The following is a 12,184-nucleotide window of genomic DNA, read 5'->3' on the forward strand; positions in this document are numbered from 1 at the left end:
GTTTTTGTCTGGCTGGCATGTGCCCTTAATATGATCATGCCTCTTATTTAACTGGATGGAGAACAGAGAATGGTGTCTGTAGAAACTACCCTACCATATAAAGGTAATATTTACATTCACTACTCTGCCTCCTTTTAACCCAGCCCACCACTGGCATGTGGATCTATAACTTTAAAAAGGTTTTCCACTCTCACTCTATCAGACTTCTTCAGAGGTTTTCTTTTTTTATCGGACCACAAAGATTTTGATTTAAGCTTCTTTCATGTAAGGTCTTTTTTCTTTTGTTTCCCAACCTGCATGTTCAGTGGTCCATAAATGAGTATTCCATAAGGTTTCCTTGCACTTATTCATGTAAATAATTATCCTCTATAAAATCCCACAAGGATCAATGGGGTACCTAAAAACAACCAGTCAATTTAGCCTTCCTTATGAAAAATTAGTCCTCAAATTAATGTAATGTTGAGGGAGATTGCTACTTTCTGTCAGAAATGTATCATGTTAACATCCTGGAATAGTTTGCAGTGTTACCCCAGAATAAATGTAATTTTCCTCTGATTGTACTCTCACATTTGGCCTAAATTCTCTTGTCGGGCTGTGGGGGAGAATCTTCCTCTCATGCAGGTGGAATTGTTAATGTAAGTTAGAATCACAACTTGAACCATAAGCATGAGTTGAGAAGGGGGGGGAAGGATGCTGACTGAAGTAAATGATAGCTCACCTGTTAGAGCATGAGACTCTTCATCTCGGGGTCATGAGTTGAGCCCCATTTTGGGCAAAAGTTTCCTGCATTGCAGGAGGGGGTGGACTAGATGACCCTCATGGTACCTTCCAACTCTATAATTCTATGACTAATCTGCACTGAGTATGTTATGGGACAGAATGGGAGAACTCTCTATTTTATATTAACATCTTGCCTTTTTTCTTTTTTAAGATTCTGGAAGAGGTTTGTAGAAAGCAGAATTTCAGTCCCAATGAATATGATTTGAAGTGAGTCTTACTGTTTTTTCCATACCTTTATAGCTTGACAGTTCGCTGTTTCTTTGCCGTTAATTTGGGGGACAGGTGGGAGAGAAGTGTAATATGGAGCCCACAATGGCCGTCCAGAACTATTCACTTTTGAAGGCTGTGATCCCAAATTTGACATGTCTAGCAGAGTGTTCCTTGGCCAAGATCAAACTTTCATCTTAATTGGTCAGATGTAGTACCAGTTCTCATGCACCTGCAGCTGGCTGTTGAAAACAGGATGCTGGGCTAGATAGACCCACTTCCCTGATGTGAAAACACAGTCACTAGTTCATTCAGAATGGAGATGGAGAACGGATGGACCGCCAGATGTTGTTGGACTCTGCCTCTCATCAGCACCAACTAGCATGACCAGCGGTTAGGGATGATGGGCGTTGTACTTCAACAAACTCTAAATGGCCACAGGTTCTCCCTCCCTGTTTTAGCAATAATATATCTTAATTCCATGCATACTCACCAACTTCTCTAGGGATTTATAGCCCCAAATTCCAAGTATTTTGGCATAATCGGTCTATGAAATAGGCATGTATTAATATCATTATTAATATTTCTTAGATGCAGAGAACTCAAGGTGACTAACAAGAATACTAAAATATTTACAGTGCAAAATAAAACATTGAAATCCAATAATTTATCTGTATAATACTAAAACCATACCACCCCACGAAAATTAACAAAATCTGGCAACAATATAATCAATAATTACAGGTGAATCAGAAAATGATTAATAAGAGCCCAGATTTCAAATTTAGTTTAAAAAAAAGTGTTTCTCAAGTAAAAAAAAAAAATCCCCACAGTAGGTTCCCTTTCATAGTTAGGGCAAGAAGCATCCCATTCTGGTTGGTGCAGGTCATGTTAAGAGGCATGGCAGTCTAAAGGAAATGTAGCTGCAGGTGGACCTGCTGTTAATGGTGTTGCTAGGGTTGTGTTTTCCTGCAGTTGAGTCACTGAGACAGTTAATACCCTTGTTATTGCAAGATCTCCTGCAATGCTTTTGCAAAGTTTTTTGCAGATAAAGTCGCTCAGATTCAGAAGAGGTAGACTCCACCGTGGGAGTTGGGCCAGGGTGGGAGAGTGCTAGAGTCCTGTCTAGTCATGTTACATGGGATCAATTCCAATCTGTTACCTCCGAGGATTGCTTGGACGAGTGAAACCGACCACCTGTCTCCTTGATCCTTGCCCATCCTGGCTAATAAAAGTGAGCCGGGAAGGGCTGGGCGATGGGCTCTGTGGGGTGATGAATGCTTCCCTCTGTGAGGGAGTCTTCCCAGACCCACTGAAAGAGGTGGTCATTAAACCGCTTCTTAAAAAAAAAACTTTAGACCTGGCCAATATGGCCAACTATTGCCCCGTCTCAAATCTACCATTCTTGGGCAAGGCAATTGAGCGGGTGGTTGCTGAACAACTCCAAGCACGCCTGGAGGATGCGGACCATTTAGATCCCTTCCAATCGGGATTCAAGCCCCACCATGAGACTGAAACTGCCTTGGTCGCGTTGGTCGATGATCTCTGGGGAGGGATATAAATAATAAATTGTTGTTGTTGTTGTTGAAGCTGCAGCTATGGAGAGCCAAAGGCATTTACGTACCTGGGGTAGAAAATGGAAATGGCATTGCCTTCACTTGAACTAGTTCACAGGTCTAGAGAAAACCATCTTGTGCATAACTAATGGATATGAATGGGAGCTATTCCAGATCCTGCTCATTTTAATGGGGCTCATGCAGGAACTGTCCTGGTGGATTGTGCCTTATGGTTTTGACCTGCATGCCTCCTACTCTGCTGTCCTTTGGAACACTAAACATCTGCTGCCCACAGATGCCATCTCACTTTGCCTATGATAGCTGCGATGCAGAGTTAACTGTTGTGCTGCTATTTCATACAGGCCTCTAACAAAGGATTCCACTGACTCCCCAGGTCTCTGAGCACTCTGGTGGAAACAGCCCCTCTCATAACTGACATCACACGGCACTGTGTGCAACTGGGTCATGCTGCTGTTCTAGACTATTCTTTTTACAACAAGCTGTTCCTCTATTAAGCAGCTGTTTGGGCCTGGGCCCCTCTCTGAAAATAAAAACACTGACAGTAGCGTTGCCTCTGCTTGTCACATGTATTTCAGCTCTTTCCAAATAGCAACTCCTGCAGCATTCTATCCAAATGTTTTCCTGATATGAAAATGCTTGCACCTCTTTCCATTGCTTTACTCTACAGCTTCTAAGAGTGTGGCCCTTTGTATGCATATTCATAGTTTGTTGAGAGTTGGGTGGCTCCTGTTGTTCCTAGTCTTCAAACAAAAACATCCTGAAGGTCCCAGGCCACAGAGAGGTTAGACTGGCCTCAACTAGAGCCAGGGCTTTTTCGGCTGTGGCTCCGATCTGGTGGAACTCTCTGTCACAAGAGACTAGGGCCCTGCGGGACTTGACATCTTTCCGCAGGGCCTGCAAGACAGAGCTGTTCCACCAGGCCTTTGGTCAGGGCACAGCCTGACTCCCTCCTTTGGCAATCTTCACAGAACTTTAGTCTAATGGTTGCCATCAATTTGAGTTGAATTAATTATATAATGAAATGATTTTAGAATGTTGTACTATTTTATTGTAGTTAGCCGCCCTGAGCCCGGCTTCGGCTGGGGAGGGCGGGCTATAAATAATAATTATTATTATTATTACTAAACTGTGTTAAATGAAGCAAGGGAGAGGGGGAAGTAAGTAGCTGACCTAATATTGTTGGCTTGAATCCAGGGGAGCATAGGGGTGAATGTCATGCAGTGGACCTTTCCTGCCTCTTGCTTCCAGCCACAGTCCTTGTGCCCTCTGAAAAGCAGCCCCTGCAGGTCAGAAAGCCTTCTAGAATGACATGGGATATGGCAAGTGCAGAGATGCTGCTGGAGAGGGATGTTAGTGGATATTGGAACCACCAATTGCACAAGTATAAATACCTCTGGATTCAAGCCATTGTTTCTGTGAGCATCAGTAACTAGTACTAATTGTTCCATGATATTCTGATTATGTTGGGGATATCTATGTGGAACCTAAAATCATGGTTGCACAAATCTACATGTTCTGTTTAGTACGCTATAAAATGTGGCAACAGAAAATAATATTTTAGGAGTACCTTTCAAGCATTACTGTGGTGCTGGGGAATTGCTTTTCTGTGGGTCCATCTCACAGCATTGTGGTAACATTTAAAGGCCCATAACCACATGAATGGTGCAAATTGTATAAATCCTTGTTGCCTGACCATGGCTAGGGAATGATGATATCATGCTAAGGACCTGTGTGGTTAGCACCCATGTGGTTTGGGGCCTTTAAATGTTACCACAGTGCTGTGGGAAAAACCAGGGGAAAATGTCTCACATGTACTGTAGTAACTTAATTTAATTTAAGGAAGATTGTCGGGGGGGGGGGTAGATTTAGAGATCACCTGTTTGGGGTAATTAATAAAGGACTTGGCTGGATCTTTAGATCCAGAGTGCAGGCCGAACACATTCTCCAGTAGTAAGAGAGCCCCAGCAGAGTTTAAAAATCACAAAATGTTTAGCAACAGTGAAGCATTAGGAATAAAGGCTGTTAGACCCTTTTAATATCCAGTCTACTATGCTTACAGTGCTTCTCCATTTATCCCCCTCTTGTAGTGATCAGACCACACAGTTCTGTAGGTTTTAATGGATTTTACTTACAATTCCCAAATGTCAGATTTATGTGTTATTCCATGCAGCAGCCAGAAGAACACAAGTAGAAATTATCGGGTTACAAAATACGGGGGCGGGGGGGAATCACTGATAAGTAGTCTGAATTAGTCTCAGGGCAAAAGGATATCATTAGACTGTTTCTTTTGCAGGTTTCAGAGGACTGTGCTGGATCTCTCTGTTCAATGGAGATTTGCCAACCTACCCAACAACGCCAAACTGGAGATGGTGCCAGTCTCTCGTAATAGAGCAGGAATTGAAACTACGGTAGGTTCTTTTCACTTTATAACACACTTCTAGCTCACATTCCAGCCGTGATCGTGGCAGGGTTTTGTCAGAGGGACGATGATAAGATATCCCCCTTCACAGGATTCTCAGCTTCCTTATGAACCTATATATGTTGCTTTGTTTTTAAAGCAAAATTTCAAGGCAAAGTGGAGGAACCTGCGACCCTCCAGATGCTGCTGGATTCCATCTAAGGCTTTTTGTACAAGATAAAGACAGGCACGATAAAGAAATCCCTCAGTTTCTCTAGGTACTGTACTGTAAGTTGCCTCTCATTCACTGTCAACCTCTTCACCTTCTTTCTGTCAACTCATTTATAATCTTAAATGGAGTTGATAAAAGAAAGAGTGAGAGATGGCATAGTAGTAGTAGGACCTCAGTCCTTTTTAGAAAGCATATCATACACAGTGGTACCTCAGGTTAAGAACTTAATTAGTTCTGGAGGTCCGTTCTTAACCTGAAACTGTTCTTAACCTGAAGTACCACTTTAGCTAATGGGGCCTCGCGCTGTTGCTGCGCCGCCCGAGCACGATTTCTGTTCTCATCCTGAAGCAAAGTTCTTAACCCGAGGTACTATTTCACGGTTAGCGGAGTCTGTAACCTGAAGCATCTGTAACCCAAGGTACCACTGTATTTCTCCGTAATTTTATTTTTAAAACTCATGTTCTTTGGTAATTACCGTCTGACATAAGGCTTAGTCTGACCTGAATAAAGTTGCCAAAAGAGAAAGGGTTTGGCTTTCCTTGTCTGGGATATACTATATTGTACTGCGGTTCTTATCAGTTTTGTAAATGAAATTGGATCTCCTAAATGGTTCTAAATGGTTGACCTGGCTAATATTGCCATTAGATGCTGTGTGCCACTTAGATTTTCACGTATCAGTAATAAAAGTGTTGGAAGAGTGATAAAAAAATGGAGGAATGCACAGAAATTGGTTTGAAAAGGGCATTAATATTGCTTTAAAAGCATAGATTAAGCTTTGCTATGAAATGGTGATATATGTTTGACTTACAATGCAGTCCAATGTGTATTTACCCCAAAATAAATCCCATGGTATTCACTGGGGCTTAATTCTAGCTAAGTGTGAAACCCAAACAATATACTTTTTCAGGGATAGCAGTTCTGCTCTTAAAATCCCTAAAAGAAGGAAGTTATTTACCAAGGCCAACTATATTTTCTTTAAAAAAGAAGAAGCCCTAAAGACTTACAGAAATTGTATATACAACAATGAACAAATGAAGAACCAAGGCAAATCCTTTTCAGTGGAAATTTGCTGGAGCACACTAAACCAATTAAAGAATCATCAATTTATGGTCAGTTAGCCAACAACTTTTCATAAAATTAATTGGCTGAGAATGCAATGGAGAGAAATTGCATTTGTACTGGCAACGTGAGTCAGTTAAGCTTTTGATGAATAAGTATTTGGAAGGCTCAGCTTTGTTCTCTAGGTAAATATCAAATGTTCTCTCTACTCTCGCCATGATGTTTGGAAATCACACCAACAGGATGGGACAGATGGATTAAATTTACTCCACTTGGCCCAGCACTGTGATGGTTGTGGGCAGGGTAGGTGGGTGAGGAAGCCACTCACCTGTTAGGATCCTGACAGACTCATACCCTGGAGAGACCTCTTCAGAGGAAGAGATTTGGGGGTTGCATGCAGCACCCTGTTCCCACCGAATACTTAAAGAAACCCATACCAGTCTCAAGGCAACCAGAAGAGCCCCATCTCAACGATGCCTCCTTTGCTTTCCCTTCAACCCTATCCACCTTGATCTGCAGTTCTTCCCCATCATCCCCTGGGCCACAGGAGGAAAGGTGGTGGGAGAGCAGGTGGGAAGGCCTAACTTGCAAGGTAATCTTCTTGCCTTCCATACAGCTCTGTTGGCAGGGTTCTATATGGGAGGAGGGATCTATTTGGGAGGAGTGGGGAGAAGACCCAACTGCAGGCTGTGACCCAGAAGAGGACCAGGGAGAGACGGGGACTATGTACGTCCCTCAGACTCCTCTGGACCTTTGCTGGGTAAAGAGCTCCCTTCAGAGCTCCTCCGTGCTCCAGTTTCTGTGTTCCACCTCCTAGCTCCAGACTCCTCATTCCTTCGGCCTCCACACTGGTTCTGGTTGCAGACATTACCTTGGAACAGCACTTCTTCTTCCTCTTGTGAGACACCATTGCTAGAAGCCTTTGGAGGTTGGAGCATCCGTTCTTGTTTCCTGAGCCTAAGGCCTTCCAGCAATTGTACTGTGCCAGAGAGAGAAGAGGATCTTCTCAAATTAAGAAGTAGTGCTTGATTTTGGTAAAGGGCTGGCAAGCTGCTAACAGTGGTTTTGCAGGCTGCATTGAGTCATTGGGCTGTGGATTTGTAACCTGTATTTTATGTTGTAGCGTTGGAAAGTTATCTCCCTTACCTAAGGGTTGTGGGTTTCAGACTTGGTAGTGTAGCTTTAGAACATCTGACGTCTGATTTTTTAGCTCTTGAAAAAATTATCAGATACATATTGTAATTAAAAAGAAATAACTCCCTCAGGAAACTAATCAATACTAGCAACTGAAGGATAGAACTAATTTAACAAAGCATATTATTTATTTATATTTACTTTTAGAGTGGAATGAATGGAACTAGATAGGGAAAATATATGGGGATTGATGTTTGTATATTTCAGAAATGTAAATGAATTCTCTGTGTATATCCTTTAAATGAATCCAGTGTCTAGCCTCCAGTAGTCAGTTGTTGAACTTAAGGAAGATATTGACTAAAACCACACATACATTTTTAGGTGGAGTGTTCAGGGGAAACTACTTCAAAAATAAGATAATTCTGTAATCCCAGAAACAGATTTAGGTAATTATTGACTCGGATATATATAGTTAATCAACAGTTTAGTCCACTTAATCCTAAATTATTAATTACAAAAGGAACATGTTTAATTAATATAAAAATATTGCTATTAAGACTCATTACTAATCAATAATTATTTATCAATAATTCATGGAGTTAGATTTTATCTGTTGGAAGTATTGAAATTGTTATCTGCTGCATTAAACCGAAAAGGGAGACAGGTCATGACTAAATAACTAGTTGCAGAAATCAAGATTTATCAGTTGTTAGTAACAAGGCTAAGCAATGCCTAATTCTGTTAATTCCAAACTATTACTATAAGTAATGTGACTCAGTTCATTAGAAGTGGTTTGTTAAAGTCTGTGAAAGAGCTTCTTGAACCGAAACTGACAATTCCAGAGGGCAGAGACAACCAGTGGGGGAGATGGGCAAGGAGTGGCGTCTTTTTTTTTTTTATGTGAGACTGAGGGCATTTTTTGGTTGAAGAATGGGATTTTAACATGCTTTAAATTAAGCCCCTTGTGCCGACTCTTGGTTTGTTATGCTGTCAATACTGATAATTAAATTATAAACCTTGACTGCTTTGTTGTCTGCAACTCCGGAAACCTTGTCGGGCTCCAGTTCCCATCAGCTTCAGCCGGCATAGCAAATAGGGATGCTGGGAATTCTAGTTAAACTGTATACGGTGATACCTCAGGTTAAGTACTTAATTCGTTCTGGAGGTCTGTTCTTAACCTGAAACTGTTCTTAACCTGAAGCACCACTTTAGTCAATGGGGCCTCCTGCTGCCGCCGCGCCGCCGCTGCATGATTTCTGTTCTCATCCTGAAGCAAAGTTCTTACCCCGAGGTAATATTTCTGGGTTAGCGGAGTCTGTAACCTGAAGCGTATGTAACCTGAGGTACCACTGTATGTCATTAAACTACCTTAACTTGAAAATTAGACACCTCAAAGGATGACCTTAAATTGTGTTGGCTGGCAATGGCCTGGGCGTGCCACATTAAACCATAGTTTAAAATGAGGAACCTGAGGAACCTTTGAGCCTCCAGATATTGTCCAGCTTCCATCAACTCCAGCCAGCAAGGTCAATGGTGATAGATGATGGGAGTTGGATTTCAATGATATCTGGAGCGCCCAAGGTTCCCCAGCCCTGGTTTTGGGTCAACCTGTTGGGATTTGCTGCTTAAAAGCTTCTCTGTGATACTTCTCTCCCTGCTTCTGCTGCACTGTTGTGTCATCTGAACCTCAGCTTCTGGTTTGTTTCTCTCCAAACAAGCCATGAGCGATAACCAAGGCTTATTCTTCGTTTCCCACTCATAGTTTGGGGGAATTAGGAGCCAGAATTCAGATGATACGACATGTTCGGCTGTGACATATTTATTATATCGTGTGGCAACAGTGGGAAAATACAGGAATCTCAGCTAATTCTCGTCCCATTAAACTATAGATAGCTGAAAACTGTGGCTAAATGTGAGCTACGAATTGGGGCAATATATATATTTAACGAACTGAGTATACTGCTTAATTGTAAGCAAATCTCCAAGCAGTTTATGAAAATCTGTTATTTCGCATTTGGTTTTGTTGGTTGGTTGGTTGCAAGGACCATAATATCGCATTCCAAAAGAGTTTTTAAATGGCTGCATAATTTCTTCAATTACTTCTGCTAAATAATAATACCCTTTTAAAATGTGGGGGGTTTTTTGGGGGGTGGGGCTTTATTGGGTTGTTGCTTTTATTATGATTATATATTTTGTGGTTTTATATTTTGATTTTGTTCCGTGAACCATCCTGAGACCTCTGGGTATAGGGCTGTATAGAGATTCAATAAATAAATAATAATAAAGATATCTTCCTCTGCGGCTGCGATGCTAGGTGAAGTTATTTGTATATTATTTAATTTCTGAGACCCCCCTACTACTGGAAAATAGTCTCAAGGTGAGTTACAACATATACCGTATTGGCCCGAATATAAGCCGCAACCGAATATAAGCCTCACCTTTAAAATTCACAGGGAAAAAGAAAAAAAGTCAATACCCGAATATAAGCTGCTCCCTTAAAATTACGCAGGCACTCACACCCGTTCCATTTTACTGTATGTCTGTTTCACCAGCATTATCGTAAAAAAACCAATTTTTGTAAGGTCGCAAATTTAAGTCGCACTTTAACTTTTCATGGTCGGAATTTCTAAAAAGAGGTGTGGCTTATATTCAGGCCAATACTGTAAACAATATATATTTTGTAGTGTTTATTGTATTTCCCAGCGGCCTTTACATGAGCTAAATCAGCATACTATGTCCTATATCCCAGTGTTAGTGCCTCAACTGGTAAATAGTGATGGTGTAACTGAATAATTTGTAGCTTCGATAGCGTGATGAAAACACAGGATATGTACATCTTGACTGGAAGCAAGCTGTGAAATTTTCTAGACCACAACTGTTAAGAACTGTCCTCTTTAATTCATGTCCTCTTTATTGAATTTGGGTCCACATCTTCTTTCTTTCTGGCTTTTGAAATACATGTACGTAAGGCAATGAAAGCAGATTCCTCAGTGGTCAGGGGAAGTGTACTGTTACAAAGAACTAACACAGCACTTTAGCCGTTCATCAGTCTTGTACTCGTGTGTTTGTAAACTTAGAAACTAATTGGCATGGCTCTCTGTTTGCTGGATAAAAAGATTAATATTTATACGTAGCTTGGGATTTCTGTGAAGTTTTCATTTAATTGCCTGAATATGACTTTCGTGTCATGACTGGCTTTGAACTGCTGCCTAAAAAACTGATGCATTTGGCAGAGTCAATTTCTGGGCAAGAGTCTTCTAGCCCAGTGATGTCAGTTGTCGGCACCCTTATGCAGCCAAGGATAATCCAGAGGCTGGTCTTGGGCAATGAAGAAACAGGGAAAGCCATGACAGTGATAGGATGAAACTACTTTGGCCCTTGCGCTTAGTGTCTGAAGCTCTGCTTCCTAGGGGCGTGCTGCTGGCTCCAAGCAGGTCACATCTCTCGGTCATGGTGCAATCATACCCTGCCAATGAAAGCACTAGGGCACGTTGGATTTTATGGTGTATAGGGTTTACTTTAAAAAAACTCTTGTTAAAATCTTGGAAGGATTTTGTTGTGTCTGTCTCTTTCCCCAGAACCCTTGGATGCTTCGGTGATGAGGCCTATGTGCAGAATGAGTTCAGTGGGATGGTGGTTCAGCGCTCTTGCCCCATTGCCAACTCTGGAGATTTCATTGGTGTTTTCTCAAATAATTTGCTTGTTAAAAAGAGTGTTTTGCCCTCCCAGTTACGGTGAAAGCTATCATAAAAAGAATACAAATTCTGTGTTCGCAGGAGTTGCTTGTTGTTGAATGTTTATAGATGTCATTGGACCACCCCTGCATGTCATTTACTGGCTCAGGCTTTCAGATTGCAGTTTATAGTGTGGATGGTTCTCAGATCCATCGCTTAGGAGGGAAAAGTTCTCTTCTCCATAAAGGAGATTTTTCTTGCCCATGTCAGTTGCACAGTTATTTAAGTCAAGCATTATTTTATATCACAAAAATCCAGGGGCTGAGCTGACCATGTGGCGTGTCAGATGAAGAGTGTTCTCAAATGGAAATTAGGTTTGTGCTGGTCAGAAGTGCTTGCAGTTTCTGACCAAACTTCCTCCATGATGGCTTCTCCCAAAGGGAACGTTTGACTGACCTTCCCTTTATCGTTTTGTCCATGACTGCCTTGGTCAGACGCAGCCCCTTTTGAACTATGGCTGCCTCCTTCTGTTTTGGATCTACCAGTTGGCCATTTTTAACATTGTGCAAGTGAAATTCCTTGCTGAAGAAGTAATTAATTTACATTGGAAGCATTCAGCTTTTCTTTTTCTTTTTCTTTTTAATTTGCTTTTTATTGAAATTTCCACAAAAAAACAAAAGACATACAACAGAGGAAAAATAAACAGACAAAAATAAAAAAGAAAACACTCCTATCCTGTCGTGGTTTTCTTACATCTTTTCTTCTCCTGCAGTTTCTAACTCTGTGATTTACGCATAGCAAGGTTTATGTTAGGCCTACTGTAGTTTTTAATTTGTTACCATTACTTTCAATGTACTTCACAAATTTACTTCATTCTTCAATAAACATTGTTTCTTTTTGATGTCTAATTTTGTTTGTCATTCTTGCTAATTCTGCATATTCAAATAATTTTGTTTGCCAATCCATAATTGTGGGAGTCTCTGCTTATTTCCAATTTTGAGCTATCAATATCCTGTCTGCCGTTGTCGCATACTGAAATAAATTCTGGTCTTCTCTTTTAATTTCATCTCCGATTATTCCTAAGAGGAATGCCTCTGGTCTTTTTAAGAAGGTGTACCTAAAG

The 12,184-nt window shown here is 41.1% G+C and overlaps 1 protein-coding gene across 1 annotated transcript in view; it reads left to right on the plus strand.

Annotated features, from left to right (window-relative positions):
* Positions 1 to 12,184, plus strand: part of ASPSCR1 (ASPSCR1 tether for SLC2A4, UBX domain containing) — a 65,191-nt gene that overhangs the window by 1,169 nt on the left and 51,838 nt on the right. Inside the window, exons 2-3 of the mRNA XM_080993842.1 lie at positions 932 to 987; positions 4,858 to 4,972. Of these exons, the coding sequence (XP_080849968.1) occupies positions 932 to 987; positions 4,858 to 4,972 (171 nt within the window). The remainder of the gene's footprint in view (positions 1 to 931; positions 988 to 4,857; positions 4,973 to 12,184) is intronic.

Source organism: Podarcis pityusensis, assembly GCF_964106645.2.
Source record: "Podarcis pityusensis genome assembly, chromosome: 2".
Lineage (NCBI taxonomy): Eukaryota > Metazoa > Chordata > Lepidosauria > Squamata > Lacertidae > Podarcis > Podarcis pityusensis.